The sequence below is a fragment of the Salvia splendens genome, chromosome 14, assembly GCF_004379255.2.
Source record: "Salvia splendens isolate huo1 chromosome 14, SspV2, whole genome shotgun sequence".
Lineage (NCBI taxonomy): Eukaryota > Viridiplantae > Streptophyta > Magnoliopsida > Lamiales > Lamiaceae > Salvia > Salvia splendens.
In genome coordinates, this window is record NC_056045.1 from 25,156,735 (window position 1) to 25,178,624 (window position 21,890).

At 41.1% G+C, this 21,890-nt stretch overlaps 2 protein-coding genes across 3 annotated transcripts; both read right to left on the minus strand.

The window, feature by feature from the left end:
- Window positions 1-458: 458 nt before the first annotated feature.
- Window positions 459-5,225, minus strand: LOC121765888 (calmodulin-binding protein 60 A-like). Its single transcript, XM_042162171.1, has 9 exons — window positions 4,977-5,225; window positions 4,299-4,386; window positions 3,781-3,833; window positions 3,203-3,669; window positions 2,751-2,914; window positions 2,342-2,542; window positions 2,077-2,254; window positions 1,705-1,991; window positions 459-920 (listed from the first exon to the last, which is right to left on the minus strand). The coding sequence occupies exons 1-9, from the start codon at window positions 5,030-5,032 to the stop codon at window positions 837-839; spliced, it is 1,578 nt and encodes a 525-aa protein (XP_042018105.1). The 5' UTR covers window positions 5,033-5,225; the 3' UTR covers window positions 459-836.
- A 12,343-nt stretch (window positions 5,226-17,568) lies between these two features.
- LOC121765901 (calmodulin-binding protein 60 A-like) lies at window positions 17,569-21,312 on the minus strand. 2 transcript variants are annotated; one of them, XM_042162186.1, is made up of 8 exons: window positions 21,006-21,312; window positions 20,664-20,801; window positions 20,179-20,257; window positions 19,827-19,879; window positions 19,249-19,739; window positions 18,797-18,957; window positions 18,464-18,661; window positions 17,569-18,368 (listed from the first exon to the last, which is right to left on the minus strand). In XM_042162186.1, exons 2-8 carry the CDS (start codon window positions 20,741-20,743, stop codon window positions 17,856-17,858), a joined length of 1,575 nt encoding a protein of 524 aa, XP_042018120.1. In that variant the 5' UTR covers window positions 20,744-20,801; window positions 21,006-21,312; the 3' UTR covers window positions 17,569-17,855. The 2 variants fall into 2 exon arrangements, with proteins under 2 accessions (XP_042018120.1, XP_042018119.1); XM_042162185.1 differs by having other exon boundaries at window positions 20,664-20,870.
- Between the last annotated feature and the right edge of the window lie 578 nt (window positions 21,313-21,890).

A 21,890-nucleotide genomic window follows, 5' to 3' on the forward strand; every position in this document is an offset into this window, starting at 1 on the left:
GAAATTTAAATAGATTATCTACATTGAGTTCATCGCCTATAGCAGACAAGCTTCCTATACTCTGATAAAGGCTAATGTAGTACAAATGGAATAAAAAGGCAAAATCCAATAAAATTTGGCTGTCACAATCTTTAAACATCTAATCTTCATTGAATTCATCAACAAAGACCAGAATGTGTTTCTTGTCATAACATTCTTCAATGAAAAGCACAAACTCTCAAGAGCCAATGTAATGTAGTGATAATGTTTTTGAACCTACCTTTGGGAACTGCACAAGATACCCGTTTCTGGATTGACTGAACGTCGTCGCGGATGCTCCAAACAACTCCATAGCATCATCTACGACGCCTAGAACACAGAGGTTGTCTCTCATAAGATGAATATTGAGAATCAGCTACATGTTATGGAAAGAGGCTGAAGTTGTTGTTTGGCTTCTCCGGCTCGGCAGATAAGACAGATTGTTAAGTACAGATCATTCAAAAATGTTAGATTGTTAAATATCTCATATAACTTCTCTGGGATCTCAGCTATCTGAGAGTGAAATACATCAGCAACTCTGAACTGAACTCATGAACAACACTATCTACCTCTATCCAGCTACATCCGATATCTGCTGAATTATTCTACGTGCCCATAACCTTCCGAACTTGAGATTCTTTTGGAGAACAGCACATTAGTTCCATAATATCTACCACAGTTGAGTTGCTCAAAACAAGTAATTATGTGCTCTCCAAAACTATGATTGGAATTAATTCTGCAGGCACTGAATAAAGCCCTCCATACAACCCACATCTGGATTCGTAGGCATATCAACTTAACAGCCATAGTGCTCAATCTTAGGCACGACCCCCACAAACTCTCCATGCTGTAAACATTGATGAGCCCTGCTGCACAACACCTGAATGGTTGCCATTGAGAACCTGCCATACAGTGATATCATTAGACTTCACCTTTTCAGCTAACATTGCCCATGGATAGACAAACCTGATATCATACTAGTATAGTTCGGAATGCCTCATTTCATGTCAAAAACTCGATATGCACAATCAATTGTCCCACACTTGTCATACATATCAATGAGTGCAGTCATAGTATTAGAGCTTTGCAAACCACGAGTACTATCGATATAGCCATGAAACCACTTCCCTCTATCTAAAGACCCGAGGTTAGCACAGGCAGAGAGAGCATAGACAATAACAGTTTTGTTACCCATGACTTCACAGAACAAATCAAGGAAATGTCTAAGGGCCTCAGTGTACCTTCCAGAGGTAATGAAACCTGAAATAGTACAGAAGAAATACCACAGTACAAGTTTTTTAAAAAAATACCGCTCTTTTATCAAGATTCTATTACAGAAGAAATTAAGAGCATTTTATTAGAATTAATCAACAAGCTATAGAATATTGGTTATCAAAGTATTTTAAATTTACTAAATAGCTCTAGAAACTCCTTTCACTTTGATTACATAACAATGACATCGACAAACTTCTTTCATTTCAATGCAAATAAAATTTGAACATAAATTTATTCAATATCCCTTACTTTTATCATACTTATTGATAATTTATAAGGGCCACGTCTCATGATACATATACATAATCGAAATGGCAAGAATGAATAGGATTACTAGGCAAGCCTCCTCTTCTTGCAAGTAGGAGGAGCAGCAGCACGGTAAGACATACATTCACTCAGTAAGAACCATACATTGGAGATTTTCTTCCACCACTTGGTTGGCGGATTAGCAACCTGAGCACTCAGAATATGTGAACTATAATACAGCATGGGGTTTGGGCTGCCAGGGAAGTCGTAGTACAAATCATTATCACAAACCAATTGCTGATCCACTGTTAATGCGGACTTTGAGCCTTCCTTTGAACCTCCAACTCCCTCCATCTCGCCACCTGCTGCACTCCACTTTCCACTAAATTGCTCATCTCCTGGAAAAGAATGTTCATTCTCGAAGCCTATTTCAAAATCCTGCAAATCATAATCTGGAAAACAGGAGGAAGAAGAACACAACACCTTCAGGATATTACACCCAAAAACACTTTTCAATAAATATGATGCATATCTGACCTGAGGTATGAAGAGGGGTGAACTGAGGATCAGGTTTGGGCACCTCTCCTCTTTCTTTTGATCCAAGAGGCCCATAACCACCGATGGTGCTTGTGATTGGGTATGTAAACTCATTTTCATCATCGTATAATGCAGAGGCCCTTTGTAATGCAGATCTCAGTAACTTGAGTGCACCATCCTATTAGGGTCAGTAATTCATTAGTAGGAGTAGGAGACACCACAATTGCATAAACAAATCTATTCACAAGAAAAGACAGGCCATCACCTTTTGATCAGCACACATATTATCAATCCCAACAAACTGGGACTCTATCATTTCCCCCTTGATTTTTCCCACACAATCATAAACAACAAATCTTTGGGGTTCGGTTGCGGATATGTGACAGAACATCTTTTCACAATCAATTTTGCAGCTCTGAGCATTACTCAATATTGTGTTCCATTGTCCATCACCGACACGTAATATCTGTATGCATATTACAAAGACTTATATATTTCTCATGCTATATAATATGTGGCAAGTTGGCTTTAGAAACAACTAATAAACCATGAATTCTAAACCTAAATGGATAGAACGAGAAACAAAACATATAGTATGATCCTAATATGCAAACAAAATCTGGTTTAGCCATGATAAATCAAACAAGTACAAATAGTAAACGATGACTAATTACTTTGTTTTGGAGCTCCTCGGGATTGACATGGAGCCAAAACAAAAAATCTTGCACAGTTTCAATGTGTTTCTTTTTCAGCCTATCACGGCGCTTGCCAGTCCTGTCAATTCCCTTTAATCTCCAAACTTCAGAAGTAAGATATGGACACAGAAATTTGCCATACTCTGCAAAAGGAAACCAGCAGTTATATGGAAGTTTCTTCATCCTCTTTAAGATTAAACTTTAATGGCCTTGTTCTTTACATAATCCATGTATCTCAACACAGTAGAACCACTGTGGTATCTGAAGACCATGACAGAAGGAGATGAGACTAGGAGCTCAAACTTCTATGACACTAATTTTAATATTTTTTGGGCAACAGAAGCAGCCGTTTGATAGATATGAAGAGTTAGTTAGTAAAGAACAGTACAACGATACAATTATAAGTTCAACGCAGAGTGAGAAGAACATACGGTTGCCGCGCTTATCTTTGACCTTAAATGGTGCAGTCCATGCTTCTTGCACCGTTGTTCCTTTAAGATTCTGTGCGATCCTCGCCCCCAGCCTGCAGCTGCACAACCTACTCCAGTCACTGTCGTGTCCCAGCTTAATATCATTCAAATCCGCAACACCCTTCTTGAGCAATATATCGCCACTTTTAGGAGAAATGTGCGGCTTCTTTGTATCTCCTTTTTGAATGATGCTTCTGTCAAACTTTTCAAGAGTCATGTTGCTTTCATCACCATCACCCTCAAGAAGTAGTATCTCCACCTTTGCAGAAGATCCAGGGCCACAGGTCACAGTATGCCCGTTCGGATCAAGCAGAACCAACTTCAGGCACCCACCTTTTAACCCTTTAAGCTCCTGCCCTGTCACAGTATCGGCTACTCTATTATCTAAGAACTTCAGCTGTAGACTCCTTTCCTCGGAAAACTCATTCCTATCAGCACATTAGAAACGATGCCAGAATTCATTATCAACCACAAGTGTGGGCCTTTTTCTTGATCAGTAAATAAGAGAAAAATTAATGACCAATAACATAAATTCTCACCGAGTCCCTTCCCTCAAAAGCCTCCCAGCAGCAGGCTGAAGAGCCTTTATTACCTAAAACAAAGGATATCTATCAAATATCCTAATTGGCAAATCAACCATAATAAATTTCTCAAGACTAGAAAATATCGAGATCCATGACAATTTAAGATTTTATGAAAGGTATACCTTGAAGCTGAAGTACAATTTTTACTATTGAGAGACAAAAGGCTCTGGTTCATGAAGTCTCAACTGTAACGATCTAAACGGAAAAGAAACATTGAGATGGAACAGTCCACAAAGTTTGAACAGAAACTCAAGCTAGGCTGAGGGTTAAATTAGGCTGGTATAGTGTCTTATAACATACTAATATATAATCAATCATGATGTTGAGACATCCTCTTGACAAAGTCAGACAAACAAAAACACCTACAGCATGCATCAATCCTAAGCAAACCTCTTTTGACAGCAATCAATCCTTTGCAAAATGGAAATATAGCATTCATTGAACATAGAAGAGAAGATGTGCATGCAACTCACCATTCCACGCATTCGATCGAGAGAAACTGTACATCCTTCGCTAACCGCTTGGCTATGCAAATTTATAGCCACATCTTCTTCCCTATAGCTATCATGAAGGGAGTGAGGTAAGATAGAGACATGTCAAAGTTATGAAGCAGTAATATCGAAAACTTAGTAAAATCAATAATGAATAAATGAAAGATTCCAAACTGTGGCAATTACCAATTTTCGATATTTCAAGGAAGCTAATCAAATTAATGAAACGATTCAATAAATCATAAAAGAAACACCAACTAAAAGAATATACTTTGTTAAAGACAAAATTGGGCAGCATCTGAACCCACCTGCGGGCTCAAAAGTATGATCATTTCATAATTCATCCTCTAAAGTTGGAATAATATCCATACATATCAGAAAGGGAAACGGACAAATAAAAGGAAATTTATTGTAAAAGTGATTATAACAGCAATTCTCCTTAAATAAGCCCAACCCATATTTTCTCAAATCATGCAAAGACAAAGCAAGAAATGAAACACACACACACACACACACACAATGGTACTCCTAAATCAAGATGGGGAATTTTACAAGTGAAAAAAGAGCATAATAAGCAGAAAAGCACAACCCCATCTTCAAAATGAGGCAAGCAGAATGAAACACCGAAATCAAAGAGATAATTGCTCCAAATCGACATACCTTGGATATGAACAACTTGGGTGCTCAGATGAACCGGCGTTTGGATCAAGCTCCATCTCTCTCCAGCAACAGCAACAGCAACAGCAACCCCACAAAATTAGCGAAGAATGTCTTAAATTACTAGCTGAGTTGAATCTTCATTTTCAGACCATAAATAGGCGGAAGCAAGCATCAGTCAATGAGTATGACCCCTCAAAACACCGCGTTCCGGCATCGGCCACATTCTATCTGTGGTAGCGTATGTACATTTCATTTTGTCACCCAAAATTATATACGATGCATGTATTCGGAGTATAAAATTTTATTTTGATTGAAATTGTTAAAATTATACTAGTATTTTGATTGAAATTGTTTATTAGAGTGAGTATGGCAAGCCCAAGGCACCAAAACTTGGTCAAGGCCCAAGAAACTTGGTCACTACAATAGTGGACAAGCACAAGCCACAAATACGTGATTTTTTTTTTCATTTTTTCGTATATTTTAATTTAACTAGAATAAAAATTTGGACTACAATAATTTTAAAAAATTCTATAATTTAATTAAAAAAATTATAACAAAAAATCTTCGTTGTATTTTATATATGAAAAAATTATACAACGAAAATTATCGACATCACAAAAACAACACCGCGAACGCATATCACGCTGCACCCCCTCCTCTACGGTTCAAGACCTCTTTAACCAAATCAGTCTGCAGTGTCGTATGTGATGTTTCCCTCCGCAGATCGGTAAACCGCTGAATCAAGTATGCATTACTACGTAGTGCACCCATCTGTAGGGGGGCGGTGGCAATACCGTGACTTGTACTAGCACCCTCTTCTGGTGCCCAGCGCTCTGCAGCAAATCTTTCATCATCTATTATCATATTGTGCAATATGATACATGCATACATGATGTCAGCGACATCATTTTCGTGCGATTGTCGTACCGGGCACCGTAGAATGGCCCATCGCGATTGGAGGACACCAAAAGCTCGCTCAACATCCTTCCTAACGCCTTCTTGTTTTCGTGCGAAATAGGATTGCTTCGGCCCAACCGGTTACCGGGTCATCTTGACAAACACGGGCCAGCGAGGGTAAATCCTGTCGGCCAAATAGTATGTCATGTTGTACTGCGTGCCGTTGGCCACGAATCTGACTTGCGGACCCTCACCCCGACACTCGTCATTGAAGAGATGCGACGACTGTAGAACGTTGATGTCGTTGTTCGACCCAGCGACACCAAAATACGCATGCCAGATTCGCAAACAGTAGTTAGCAACAGCTTCCAGGATCATCGCGGGGTGTCTCCCTTTAAATCCAGAGGTGAACTGCCCCTTCCAAGTTCCTCCACTCCCAGTGCATGCAATCGATGCTGCCCAACATCCCTGGAAAATGGTGCACAGTCCCGTGCATACGTATCAATCTCTCGCATTCATCGGCATTTGGCTTCCGTAAATACTCCGGACCGAAGATATTCTTGATGCCCCTACAAAACTGCCTTAGCGTCTCTAGGGCAGTCGTTACCCATCTGTAGATATTCATTGAACATGTCAGCGGGCCCGGCATAGGCAAGCTGCCTAATTGCCACGGTACACTTCTGATATGTCGACAACCCGACTCGGCCGCTGGCATCACGTCGCAAGGTGAAGCACCTGAAGCGTTGCGCCAAACACGTCGCTATATGGATGTAGAGTTGTTGCGACATTCTGAATCGCTGACGGAAAATCTCTGGCTGATAACGGGGGGTTATCGTCGAAGTAGTCTTCCATCAACCGCTGGTCGCCGATGATGGATCGGCCAAGGGACTGCCGTCGCTGCCTCGTCAGCTTCACGTTGCACCGCTGCAACTAGTTCATCGAAGTCCCGATCGATCGCTTGTTAATACTATTCATCGTCGGAATCCATATTTTGAAAGTTGAATTGAGATAAATTGAAAAAAGTAGAGTTTGTAATGGGATAGAAAAATGGAGAAAAAATGGTGTATTTATAAAAAATAAGAAAAAAAATCGAAATTGGCTATGAGCCGCAGCTCTCGGCCACTGCAATAGGGGGCCGCGCCCAAGGGCCCCGGCCGGGCCGGCTATGAGGCTCTCCCATGTCTTGAAGATGGTAACCGAGAGGGATAAGGGATAAAAGGCTAGGCATGGTGAATTGCAGAGAACAAAGTTTATGATTCTCTTATTTCTGTATTTCTGTGTGTTTTACATTGTATACAGTGATCTCTTTTTATAGGAGAGAAATACAAGTATATTTGGAAACATATCAATCTATTCTAGGTATAATCACTAATTGGTATTCTCCTAAAATAGATTTATTTCATTCCTTGATTCTTTCCTTGAATTGTGTCTTCTAGGGTTTGACACTCCCCCTCAAGTGAGCCGCGGCATCTCCAATGCTCAACTTGCCAAGAACTTCTTTGAACACTTTAGAATTCACAGTTTTGGTTAAGATGCCTGCCAGCTGATCCTCTGACCTCACAAAATGAAATTCTATGACTCTTTTTTCTAGGTTCTCCTTAATGAAATGTCGATCTACTTCCACATGCTTAGTCCTGTCATGTTGCACTGGATTTTTTGAAATACTGATCGCCGCCTTGTTGTCGCAGAATAACTGACTCTTCTGTGTTGGAGGAAATCCTATCTCCGTAAGTAACCTCCGCAACCACATAATCTCTGTTAAACCACTCTTGATTCCTCAGAACTCTGCTTCCGCACTAGATAAGGCAACGACCTTTTGTTTCTTGCTTCTCCAAGTGACCAGGTTTCCCCCTACGAACGTGAAGTATCCTCCCGTAGATTTCCTGTCAACTGGATTGCTTGCCCAATCAGCGTCAGTGTATCCATGAACCTCCAGATCTCATCCTTTTTCTAGGAGTACTCTGTATCCTACAGTCCCCTTCAGATATCTTACAATCTTCAAGGCAGCCTCCATATGGTCTTCTTGTGGTTTGTGCATAAACTGACTGACTATACCAACTGCATAGGTAATATCTGGTCGAGTATGTGAGAGATAGATCAACTTTCCCACCAATCGTTGATACTTCTCCCATGTCTGTTAGCTTTGCTCCTTCTTCTATCTTCAATCCATGGTTGGGTACCATAGGAATATCTAAGGGCTTGCAATCTAGTAAACCAGTCTCTGCTAGTAAATCCAGTACGTACTTCTTCTGTCTCAGGAAGATTCCCTTCTTCAATCTCAAGACTTCGATTCCAAGGAAATATTTCAGTGCCCCAAACTCTTTCATCTCGAACTCCTTAGATAGATTCTCCTTCAGATTCTTGATTTCCTCTTCATCGTCTCCTGTGATAATCATGTCGTCCACATAGATGATCAGACATGTCACATTGCCGTCCTTCTTCTTAATGAACAATGTGTGGTCAGAGTGGCTTTGTTCATGCTCATGCTTGAACATTGCCTGGCAGAATCTCCCAAACCATATCCGGGGAGACTATTTTAGTCCATACAAGGTTTTCCCCAATCTGCACACCTGTCCGTCTCCGAATTCTCCAAGAAAACCTGGAGGGGCTTCCATGTAGACTTCCTTATTTTTTTCCAACTCTCCATGTAAAAAGGCGTTAGTGACATCCAGCTGATGTAAAGGCCAATCTCTAGATGCAGCTATAGACAACAGTGTTCTAACTGTATTTAGTTTGGCTACCGGAGAGAACGTCTCTGCATAATCCACTCCATAGACCTGAGTGTATCCCTTAGCCACCAGTCGTGCTTTATACCTCTCGATTGAACCATCTGCTCGTCTTTTGATTGTGAAGACCCATCGACATCCTACTGAGTACACTTCTCTCATGTTCCATTCTTTATTAAGGCATCTATCTCTTTCTTCATTGCCTCCCTCTAATGTTTGTGTTTCATCTCCTCCTCAGAGGATTGAGGAATCTCATCCTCATAGAGGGCAGCTTCAAAAGCTCTAGCCATTTCTGTGAGATGTCCCTGCACAAGATTAGTTACAGAATATTGGGACTTTCGTCCTTTCCAGTCTGGAGAGTATCGCAGAGGAGGAACGCCTCTCGTACTCCTTAGCGGTAACTCATAACCCATGTCTGCTTGTTCCTCATTTTCCTCATTCTCCTTGTCACTATTAGTTTCTTCCACAGAGTAATATTTCCAGAGTTATGACTATTTACCTCAGGATCCCTGACCGGGGTAGATAGCGAGGTGTCGCCGAACTCCTCGTCCTGCACATTGGAACTTGACGGCCCGGTGTTACCGCTAACTGTCTCTGGTGGACCGACGTTTAGAACATGTTGACTTGGACTCATCAAGTTTCCCTCCCCCTGACTGTTGTGATTCTCTTCCTGGTTTGGTGTAGGCTCAGGTATTGGTGTAGGTGTAGGTTCGGGTACGGGTGTAGGTGTAGGTTCGGGTATTGGTGTCGGTAGCCAGCCTAGTGAGTCATTTTCCGGAATTTCTGGTCGACTCTCCCCCTGACCGCTAGGTTGGCTATAGAAGTATTCTCCCTCAATAAAGTCGCAGTTCATGGTGGTATACATGGTGGAATTTTGGGGAGTTTAGAGGAGTTATTTTCGAAGTGGGGTACGGGGTGCAATATGTGAGGAGTTTTGGGGCTGGAAACAATAAGTCTATGAGGATGGGGTAAAAAACGTGATTTGGCAGAACTTGGAGGGTTCAAATGAGAGAACCCCCCTTTACCTTCACTCCAAACCCTAGACGGGTCAGCCGCGTTTGCTTCTCCTCCAATCTGCACTCTCGCCGCCGTGACAGTGGCCACGGCTTTCTCCTCTCCGCATCCGCCATAATTTTCGGTGGTGGTTGGAGTACCGAAGCCACCCGCCGCGTGCTCGGCGTAGGTGGCTTGGCCTCCAACCGCCGCCGCTGCTGATGCCGATGCCCTCGGTCCACCGCGATTCGCCGCCCCCTGGAGCTTGGATTTCTTCATTTCATCCCACCATTCGGGATACCCATGAATGAGGAAGCAGGTATCTTTTGTATGTCTCTTTCCTCCGCAATGGCTACAAAACAATTTGCTTTTATCTTCGTCGCCTTTGGGTGATTGGCTGGATACCGGGACGGCGCCGGTGGTGGCGGTGGAGGCTGACTGGTCCTGTTGCGGTCGAATATGATCAATCCCGCTCCAATTCCGGAGCCTGGTTGTTCGGTAGGTTTCAATATTCGCGCATTGTCGGCATTGCGCCTCAGCATCGTGTATGCCTCTCGAGGAGTCGGTAATGGCTCTTTGTTGATGATCTCCTTCTTGACTGATTCATACCGTTCATCGAGTGCGGTAAGAAACTGATACACCCTCATCCTTTGGGTCCGTTGATTGTCTTTCTCGATTGACGGAGGATGGTCAATCGTGCTTGGATCTCGGGCGTCTATGGATATCCACAGATCCTGTAATTTTTGCCACAATGCTTCCAAGGTCATTTCTCCTTGTTTGATCGTCATACATTGTCTGTGTAGGTCGTACACCTGAAATGGATCTCTCCCGCTGCCATACGTGATTGCCAGGCCCTCCCAAAGGTCCTTGGCGGTCGCGTATTGAGAAACTTCGTTTACAAGGTCGGATTCGATGTTGTTGATAATCCAATTGAAGGTGTAGTGATCTCTCTGCTGCCACCTCGGGTAATTTGGGTCGGTTATCGGCGGTTCGGGGTCTGAAACTCCTATTATGTGAGAGGTCAGCCCTTTACCGCCAATAGCCCTCTTCATCAGGTTGGCCCATATGGGATAGTTGTTCCCGTTGAGCTTTGTTTTGATGGTTACTTCCCCCAGCGATTCTGGCTGGGTTGAGGGGTTTTTCGAGCTCTGCCCTAATGAAAATTCCTTAAATTTCAGGAATTCGGTAAATTGTGCCGCGAAATCTGGTGGAAAATTGGTTTGGTTTGAAGTGTTTGTGTTATGTGGATCTGTGTTTGAACTCTCGGTGGTTTCTGACATTTTGTTTGCTCACAGGATTAAGGACAGACGGTTGGGAAAGGTAGCCTTGGGACGGTGATGAACTCTCTCTGAGTCCCCACCTTAATAACCTGCTCTGATACCATCTTGAAGATGGTAACCGAGAGGGATAAGTGATAAAAGGCTAGGCATGGTGAATTGCAGAGAACAAAGTTTATGATTCTCTTATTTCTGTATTTCTGTGTGTTTTACATTGTATACAATGATCTCTTTTTATAGGAGAGAAATACAAGTATATTTGGAAACATATCAATCTATTCTAGGTATAATCACTAATTGGTATTCTCCTAAAATAGATTTATTTCTTTCCTTGAATTGTGTCTTCTAGGGTTTGACACCATGGGCTACCCCCCCACGCGCCTCTCTGTGGCTCCAGCAATAGGGGACCGCGCCTGAGCCACCTCCGGGCTGGGAGCCGCGGCCCCCCTATTGTGGACGCTTAGGGAATCATTAACCCCGTCCCCATTTCCGGCCCCAAGTCCCCTCCACGTCATCATTCCTCTACAGTTGCGGCCCAGGCCCCAACTGCTGTAACCCTGCAGGTTGCGGCCCGGGCCGCAACTAATAAATGACACTATTCACAACTCCAACCTATTTAACTCGTAAAATAAAAAACGCTGGAAATTTATAACACGGAAAATTTAATTTCATCGAATACTGCAAAATTACAACATAGAAATTTTAAAACTGAAAATAAAATACATAAAAACATAACGTCAATTCTGGAAAACATTGGTGCGAGTCCAAATTTCTTCGATTAGATCGGCTTGGAGGCGAGTGTGTTGTGCGAGTCCAAATTTTTTCGAATTCTAGGAAGAGGTTTGAAGTTGAATATGAAGTTGAATGTGTATGAAAATGGAGTAGTATTTATAGAAAAAAATTTTGAATTTAAAAAAAAAATTGGTTGCGGCCCGGCCCGAGGAGCGTGTAACGCTGGGCCGGGACTCTACAGTTGCGGCCCGTCACCGTGCAACGCCGTCCCAGGCCGGGACGCGGGACGCGCGACAGGCCGGGAACGCGGCCCCGGGACGGGCCTGGGCCGTGACTCTCCTCCGTGCAACACTCGGGACGGGCCGGGACTCGCGAGATGCGGCCCGGCCCCTTGCGTTACAGATGCTCTTAGGTCTCATAATTTCTGTATTTGCAAGCTAACAACATTAGCTTTAATTTAGCCGTAGTTGTTTGTCGGGGAAAAAAATTCAATAAAAAAAACTATCTATTTACGAGCATATGTGACGTACGAAGTAGGAGTAATAAATGTTTTTTACTGAGGGGCCGTTGACTAAATTTTATCTCTCAAAACAAAAATAAAAAATACATGCATTTTTTTTTATCTAAGGCAGTTGTTTCTGAATAGATTTCAGCTACACTATAAGAAAAATCTACCACATTTTCTGCGAACTGAATAAATCCTAGTTGAATGGAATGAAAGCATATTTAAGTCTAAGGGTATCCACTACGCTGTTCCCCCACCGTTCCTTAACCGTTCCTTAAACTACTATTTGCGGGTCGCACTGTACTTTTTAACTCCATTCCTTAACTAAGGAACGGAACCTGCAACCCTCCGTTCCTTATCTGTTTCTTAACCGTTCCTTAAATTACTATTCATCCAATTTTATTTTTTATTTTTATTTCCAACCCAATTCAATTAAAACAAACACACTTCATTAAAAAACACACAACATAAAAAAAATTACAACTTAAAATTCTAAAAAATAAAAAACACACAATTAAAATCCTAAAAAATTAAACGTTGCATAATTTAAAATACAAATTTAAAGAAAATAAAAAACTACTCCGCCGGCGAATCATCCCCCGAAGGCGGTCGAGGTGGAGGGGGAGTCGGAAGGCCAAGTTGTGCTGCCATATGCACAATTCCGTTCCACCAAGCCACGTATTGGGAGGGCGAGAAGCGGGAAGTGTCTGTCATTGTGGCGGTCATGTATACCGCCATTGTGGCGGTCATAAGGGTGTTCGAGCCACCCCCGAGCCCGCCTGGCTTGATTTGCCTCGGCCCTTCCTCGCTCTAGCCGCCTTCGCCGCCTTCGTCCCTTGCGGCCGACGGCGCGCACGGCTGGATCCCCCGTCATCCCCGGCCGTACCCGCAAACTCCTGCGGTGCACCCTCTTGTCCGCCGTTGCCCTCACCGGTGTCACCAGACGAGTATTGGCCACACGTCGTGTGCTTCGTGCGCTTTGAGGTTGAGCTCGAGCTGGAGCGGACACCGCCGGTCCACCGTTCCTCGTCCTTGACAGCCTGCCAAACATCAACAAATCTGAATTGTTTGTCGGTGTCCTGGTTGTAGACGCGCAAAGCTTCCCTCAGAATGTCGGCTCCCGAAGCTCCGCTTTGGTAGTGCGCTGCTTCGGTCGAGTAGATGCCGCAGAATTTTTTGACCTGTTTGTCGACTCGGCCAAAGTGAGAGCGGAGCATTGTATATGTGCGCTTCCGGGAGCCTTTCGTCTTAATCTGGTGGTAGATCTCGGTGACCTTTTTCCAGAAGCGCTTGTGGGCTTGTTGATTCCCGACGATGGGATCATACGAGACGGTGATCCAGGCGTTGTACACCGCCATCGTTTCGTTGTTGCTGTACGGATGCCGGCCTAGATCCTCCTCTTCTTCCTCCTCCTCGCCCGCCTCCGACTCCGCCCTGGAGCTTCCACCGCCTCGGCCTCCTCGCCCGCCTCGGCCTCCTCCCAGAGTGGGTTCACGGGGAAATCCTCCCGAATCTGGGATAATCCCTGCGAATACCGCGGGGCGGAGGGTCGAGCGTATGCATCCACGTCGAAAGTGGGTGGTTGGTACCCACCCGGCGTCGCCAAACCCGCCGTGCCCGGCGTCGACGAACCGGAACCACCAAGTGTGTTGTACATGGTACCCCAATCGGTAAACGTGTTGAGATCCCACCCGCCGGAGCCGCCACCGCCGGAGTTGCCGTTGCCGGACATTTTTTGATGAGATGTTAGATGAAAATTGGAGAGGAAATGAAGTTGATTTTAGGAAGAATAGATGTGTAGTTGTGTGTGAAATGAAGATGAATTAGGAGTATTTATAGAGTAAAAAATAAAAAAACGGATATAAAACGGTAATATTACCATTTACACATTTTTAAATTTTTTTTATAAATTCGAATTAAAAAAAAATTATTGCGTCATAAATGACGACGCCCACTCGCGGGCCGGCGAGTGGGCGTCACGCACGACGCAGGGGCGCGCCACGTCGCCGAAGCGCGTGGCGACGCAGGCCATGCCGCGTCTCGTGACGACGGCACACGGCACGGCCTGGGCACGGAACGCATGTCCGCAACGCGTCGCGCGCCCGTTTCGTTCCTCCGGCACGAAACGCGGAACGCGGGCGGCGCGCGTTGTGGATGCTCTAACATGGCTTAAATGAACACGTACTTCACGACTTGATCTTGTCAATGTTATTGACTTATTAACTTAGTTCAAACCAATTAAATGGCACTAATAGTTTGAAAACTTTGATTTGGCAGCTAGCTTCTTTTACATATTTAAATAGCATATTATGAAAAATGCACGAGGTCAGGCACGATCATGCTTTAAATTGTTACTAGTAGATAAATCAATATACTAGGTTAAAGCAAGATTGGAATTTATAATGGCTGATAAAATCACTTAAAAGTGAAATAATTTACAAATTATAACCACGTTCCACATCTCATAGCTAGTAAGACTTAAGAGTACTAGTTTACAATAACATTTACAAATACGTACTACTAGTAGTATTATACCGTACGACCCCAATTTTTTATTGTGATATAAGTTAAGAAATATTCGTTAATTATAGAATAACTAGTAATTTTAAATTTGATACTCATAGCGCAGAAAAGTTTGACTATTTCTGCAAAAAGGCAGCCAATCCTATTTTACTTCATTTAAACATAGTCTTTAATGTTAAAAGTCGTATAAAAAAAATAGTTAACGGTCGTTAAGAGTCGGTTGATAGATAATAATACAAGTGACTGAGTCGACTCACAGTCCGTTAACATAGGGTTCAAATAATTTAAATTATTTGATACATTAATTTCATGACATAAGAGAAAAAATTCCCTAGTCTAGACATAATACATGTCAATGTGATGTGGTATGCTTCACCAATATTATTTTGCCAAATGGAAATATACAAGCCCTCTATTTCTAGCTGGAAGCATAAAAAGTTTGGAAAGAAAAATGCATTCTCGTTTATTATGGAAACTATCCCTAATAATATGCATTTTCTTTTTAGGTGTATACTAAGTCTAAAATGAATGATATTATCATATTACACCACCAGTGTATTAGTTTAAGACTTTTCTTTGATATTGAGATATACACATAAATTCAATTTATTTATTTAATGGAATTTTTTTTATTGATGTATACATAATTTAAAATTTGTTAGCATTGCACACAATAGATTTACTATTTGAATGTTCTTTTTTATTTAATCACTACACATTAACAATATTAACTATATAATGATTATGTGTTGCGTTAAAATATTAGTTAAGATATTTAATAATAATAAGATGATCTTATGGATTTTATACAATACACAAAATATGTAGAATAAAATTCAATATGAATTTCAAGAAATTAAAATACTACTATACTACTTGTTACGGTATTCAGTCTAAGGATTATAATCTTATTTTATGCAATTAAAATGAGATTATATTGGTTTAACATCAACAATAAAATTAAAAAGATAAAACTTTAGTAGACATAATTATGTAGTCTATTATAATTACTTAACTATAAAAAAATCACGAATATAAAACTTAAACAAATAGTATAAAGATATTATAGTTAAAAACATTTTTACTTAGCGTATATACGTTGTGTGTGTATGGTTGTATATACTCCATATATGGGAATTGTAAAAATTTCTTTTAAGAACATCAACAATCCAGCACTCTAAATGCTACCCTTCCCTTCCCTTCCATGATAACATTATCGTTAACTTGTTTCGGATTGGACTAACATCTAAAACCACCCTCTTCCTAAATTTCAAAACCATGAACAATATTTCCATCCCTTTCTCCCACCTCAGATGCCGCCCGCCATGCCCGTAACTAATGGTGTCGTGCATGAACTCATCAACTCCTGCAAAGAAAGTTTGGTCTTCAAGAAAGTTCTTCATCATCGGGTAGAAATGAGGTTACATTCTTGAGGCGTTGAGGATTTATGAGGTTAAATGAGGAATCCTCCAGATGTTGTTTTCTTGAAGGCGCTTATCGATCTCACCACGCCTCCAAATACAATCTAAACGCCATACTTCATCAGATAGATCTCATTATCTGAAGATCAAGTAGAAGAACAATTATTTAGTCAGAGACATCTCATCATTATCAAATACTAACAAGCTAGACTCACATTTGATGCGGAAATTCTCGAGGGTGAAGGCCTCCGTCTTGGCTTTCTTTACACGAGCAGAAGCACCAACAACTCCCGCGCCTAACTTGGAAAAGATTCTCGCTTTCTTGGATTCCAACTCTTCTTCGACCTTAGCAGAATATCACGCACAAGAAACAAGAATGCAAACATACATATTGCAGGTTATTTAGCATCTACATACATGTGTGCGCTTACAATTTGCATCACCTCATCCATAGACACCATCCTCTAACTATTCTGTTTCTTGTCTATTCTGTCTGAAAAGTGAGCATCAGAATATAAGAAAAAGAGGGTGATGTTAAAGCATGTGCTAAATGAAGTCTCGGTTTGTGTTGTTGTGTTTCAGAGTTTTTTTATTTTTTATTTTTTCTCTACTATATTTTTTTAATATTCAACTACACTAGATTATTTAATCACTTTCATAGTCAAGATCATGGTTTCCCAGAAACAGATAGGAAACTACCTCACTTCCTGCAAAAATATTGCCACCAAAATCAAGAATGGAGTCTGAAACCTTGCTGCAAATCCATCTGTTGGTGCTGAGGAAATTTCAACATGATAAGTGCAATCTAGTTAGTGTGAAGGTTGTGTTAAAAGTCAAAAATGGAATTTTGATGAGGAAACTGCACAGCAACTTCTTCTACAATATTGAACAACAAGATCATCCTCAAAAGAGAAAGCAAATCCTTCTCCTTTTTTGTCCTCACTGGTTAATATTTTCAAGCATTCACGTTCCTCAACTCCAGTTTCACCTTGAGCTGAGCTGAGCTGAGGTTTGATTCGCATCTTTGAATAGCTCTAAAAATTAGACAAAGAAACTCAGCGATGTTTCTTGATCAAGAAACAAAAGTTACTTGTCACCTCCTGAATTTACCACATATGCTCCTTTTTTGTTGATTCAGCTTCCTTACACCTTGGCAAACCTTCTCCCTCTTTCCATTTCCAATTCCAATTCCTCTTCGACCTTGGTAAACCTTCTCTTATTCGATTCAAAATCCTCGACCACTCAAACAGGATGAAGCCAAACTTTCACAATTTAGCATACTTAAAATTGCTTATAGCATTTACATGTGTACTATGTCAAACAAGTAAGCAATTTTCATCAATTCATATTCTCGAGAATGAAACAAATGTCCGAATGAACAATATCCTCAGAATAAAATACCTCTGTAGGAAATTAATGTTTATTCAACTTTTCTGTTCTGATGCAATGATGAGAGTTCCCTTCAAAAGGAAATTCCATTCTATTTCCAAACAAACTTTCAGTTATCAAATCTGCAGCTTTACATGGAAATAAGGGTCTATTTATTATTCACATATTCAATATGTACAGAAAAGGTAGTCCTTGAATGAAAAACTAGACCACCCCTAAAACACTACCATATACAATTGCACACTGATGCTTCCACTGTTGCACTTACAGCCTTGCTTATTGTATATTTTTTCACAAAACAATCAGCTAAATCTGTATATGCATGTATATATAAGAACTCATAAATTCTCTTCACATGTAGCTGCAGAGGATCTCCAACAAACGTCTTCAATCGCAATAGTATTACCCTGACTTTCTCAAGTACGGGTTTTTCTAGCCACGATTCTTCTTATCGAGAACCACCATCTCAATACAAAGACTAGAATGTTCCACCCCCTCTCAGATTTACCAGTGGAAACACCAGAATATGGCATATAAGCACTGATGTCGCCCTGTATATCTTCAGATAATTCCAGAGGAGGACTGTGGATTGCCTGATCCGTCTCGAAGTATTGTAGTTCGTCTGCACACAATGCTCTATTCAAGGTGTCAGCATTACAGATTAGGTTGTCTTCAACTTGGTGCAGGCAATTGTCAAAGGTGCTCAAGCCTTCCAAAGAATATACCGACTCCATATAGATTGGAGAAGAAGCATTGTGTTGCAAGTAAGGCTCATCATCATTGAAACTGGTCTCAGAGGGCAAGTTTGAAGAAGATCGAGCAACGGATAAGCTTGATGGGGTTGGGAAATTCGGAGGTGAGCCCTCATCAAAGCTGACAATTTTTTCACGATCTGCAAAAGCAGAGATGACTGACTCGTGAGCCTCCGCCTGAAACAGACTCGGGATACAGCCAGATGTCAGTCGAAATTGGAAATATGAATGAGCATTCGTAAGAAATACAAATGGCAAAAAAAGCAGCATGCCTTTTCTGCTTCAGACAGCTTATCAGCACGAAGATACTGGCCATTCGAGATGATCCCCATCAGTTGCCCGACCATGTCGAAAACAACACCATTATCTTGAGAGGTGCCATAGAATTGTAATTTCTGGTCAATAACACATGCTCGAGCATGCTCCACGACTACTTCCCACATTTTGGCAGACATACCGGCCCCAAGGATCTACAATATTTTCAATTTAGAAATGTGTTAACCACTCTTCAAATAGTGGATATACATGAAACATCAAATCCTAACGTGAGCAATGGAACCAAGAGTTACAGAAACGGATATTACAAAATATCACAAATATCTTACATTTCGAAGTCTTGTAGGGTCTAGGAAGAATGACACCAGAAAATCCTCTACGGTAGTGATGCTTTCCTTCCTCAAACGTTTGTGAAAAGCTCCACCTTTACCAATCTTTTCCAGCCGCCATACTTCATCAGAAAGTGATGGAGGGTGGTGCTTCTTGTACACTTCCACAAGGAAAAGTGAAAAGATGTATTATACTAAGTGATTTTCTGCTGATGACTGTTGTTTCGCTTTAGAGCAAATGAAGTAATGTGTTTTGAGGCATTTAAAGAAGTTTAGTTGTTCATTAGCTTTTCCGAAGATTCAGTCCATGTACAAAACTTAATCGGACTCTATAATCACGGAAAGGGAATAATTCAAAGAAAACAAAAATTGGCTTCATTTCACCACATGAAAAAATTAAGAAAATGGCTGCACAATGTAACTAATACAGTAGAAGACTAAAAGTAACTCACGTTCTCCACGATGATCTCTAACAACAAAGGGTTCTGATCTAGCCTCTCTTACTCTGACGCCACTGATGCTGTCCAAGAGTTTAGCACCCAGCCTAAACTTCCGGCTTCTTGTCCAGCTTGAATTATCTGTAAACATAATGTTACCAACCAAACCCTTGCCATCTTGCAGGGTCGTGATAAGATCCCCAGTTAGGAGAGGCTTCTTTCCATCCCGCTCTCGCACTGTATTATTTTGGAAGTCTACAGCTGTCCAATTTCCCCTCTCGTCTCCATCAAAATCTCCTTCAAGAACTACAATCTCTACCTTCTCAGATGATCCATGACCACTAAAAACAACTTCCCCAGTAAGGATATCGACTAAAGCAACTTCCATTCTGGTCGACCCTTCTCCTTCAATACGAGTTCCAGTAAACACAGGAAGAGATATGCCATTAGAGAACTGTAAACACAAATTCCTCGGTTCAGAGGGATGCGTGTCTTTCCCATAATTCCTGGATTTTTTTTCACCAAAAAAGGAAATAATTAGCAAATTCGTTTGCGACCTAAGTTAGGAATCTTGTTGGATACTTACGTCATACCTTTTCGTATTAATTATGTATTTTCTCAACGCGGAGTCCACTTCCTCTTTCACCTGTGATCGCTCAATTAAAGTAAACCAGTAAATTTATGCCAATCATAGATTGGTCCAGGAGCATTTAAGCAATGAAATTCAGCAGAAGTCCATACCTAACAACTATACAACAGAGTTAATGACACACATAATTCTCCATTCAAATATCCAAATGTAATCACAAGACTGAGAACAAAGGTTGTATTATCCCTGTGGCTATAGTTTACCTAATAACATAATTATTCAAGTGCATCTATAACTGGAAAACATGTTCATCACAAGCACATAAATAAATATTTCGGAAGCACATCTCGACTTACAACTCGACGAATGAGAGGCTCAAGAACTGGCTCCATTAGATGTTGCAATTTGCAGAGGCTCATAACATCCCTCACCACACTACAAAATTTGCAAAATAATCAGTACAACAACACCCGATAAACCTCTCAGTAAACTACCAACACACATTCTCAACTAATGAATCGGCCTCCAACTTCAAACTAAAGAATCAATTATCAATAACTCTATCTGATCCTCTCTTACAAGAATTAAGAAATTCCATGTTACAATTCAATTTAGCATCAAAACAAGTTTTGTTTTAAAGCTTCGGAAACATAAGCATACTCATTTCATGTTCTACAAAAGCTGGATCTGAATGCTAAATTCAAATTCACAAAATCCCATAAACAGATCAACTGGTAAAGGTTCATCCAGCAAAGACTAATTAACACAATAAAATTAACATCAGGAGAGAAATCAGAAGACACCATGACTTTATAGCAACAATTAACATAAAAAAAGCAACCTTTTAAAAGATTTTGCACTCCTGGGATGCCTCTCGTCAAAAGATGTGCCCTCCTCCGGCTCTTGCCGCTTCTGCGACATTTTTCAAGAGGCCCACCAAGAAAATCAACAGGAAAAGTACAACCCTTGTGCTCTTCGACTGTAGTACATTTCACACCGACAAACAGCAAAGCAAGAAAACTCAATCACGGGCGCTTTATAAGAGAAGCTGAGAGAACAAAAAGAGCATCATGCACATGGTCCTATGAAAAATTAATAACAACCAATAAACCACAATTATTTGAATAAGCTGCAATTTGTGTTTGTTAGACAAGTGTTATGTGATGAGGAAACAAGAGTTTACTTTGTTGGAGTGAGGATGGATGGATGGATGGATGAGAACGGGTGGATGATTTCACTGTAGACTCCAAAATGGCAAATATGGAGTAGTATTTGGGTTTTTTCTCGGATTGTTTTGTGGCGTTACGAGGTGCTGGAAAGAAGGTTCGATTGCTAGCTGATTAGAGCCTTTCCAGGTTCAAGCTTCGGTTTCATTTCATGTACGGCCGGTGGGCGGTGCCGCTCGTTGATATACCACGACAAAGAGTAGGTAGAGGAGAGAGAGAGGGAGCTTGAGAGTCCATGAAAACGCGTCGGGGCCCAGTAAGCGCGTGAACGGGAATTCTCTCTGACACAAATAATGTCAAAATTACACATAAACAAGATTAAAAAAAATATATATTGTTATGGAGAATGAATGTCACTTTACTAATAAAAATATTTTTAAAATTAAAAAGTGTATAAGCTTGTCATATTTTTCCATTCTGCATAAGTTTTAATATTACAAAATTAGTATAGTATCGAAAGAAAAAGTGTGTTAGAGATTCTATATTATAAGGAATAGAAGGAGTATAAGTTTGTATTGACGAAGCAATATACTCTCTCCGATATCCATTCAATGTCTTCATTTTGATCGGTATAAGTTTTAATAAATTGTTTGATTTTAATAAGAAAAGTGGGTTGAAGGAAATCCGGAAGAATACACAGCCCCTGCCCATCATGCCTATACTCTGCCTGAGACGGAGAAATTGTTCGAAATGTGGATATCCACTTTGGAGGATCAGATCATTGGGAACCAACAACACTGGAATGTTTTTTGGGCGAGGGTGACTGGCACCTACAACAACAAGTTCCCGAGAGGAGCACCCCCCGCACAGCGAAAATACTTCACTGTCATTTTGCTCGAGTC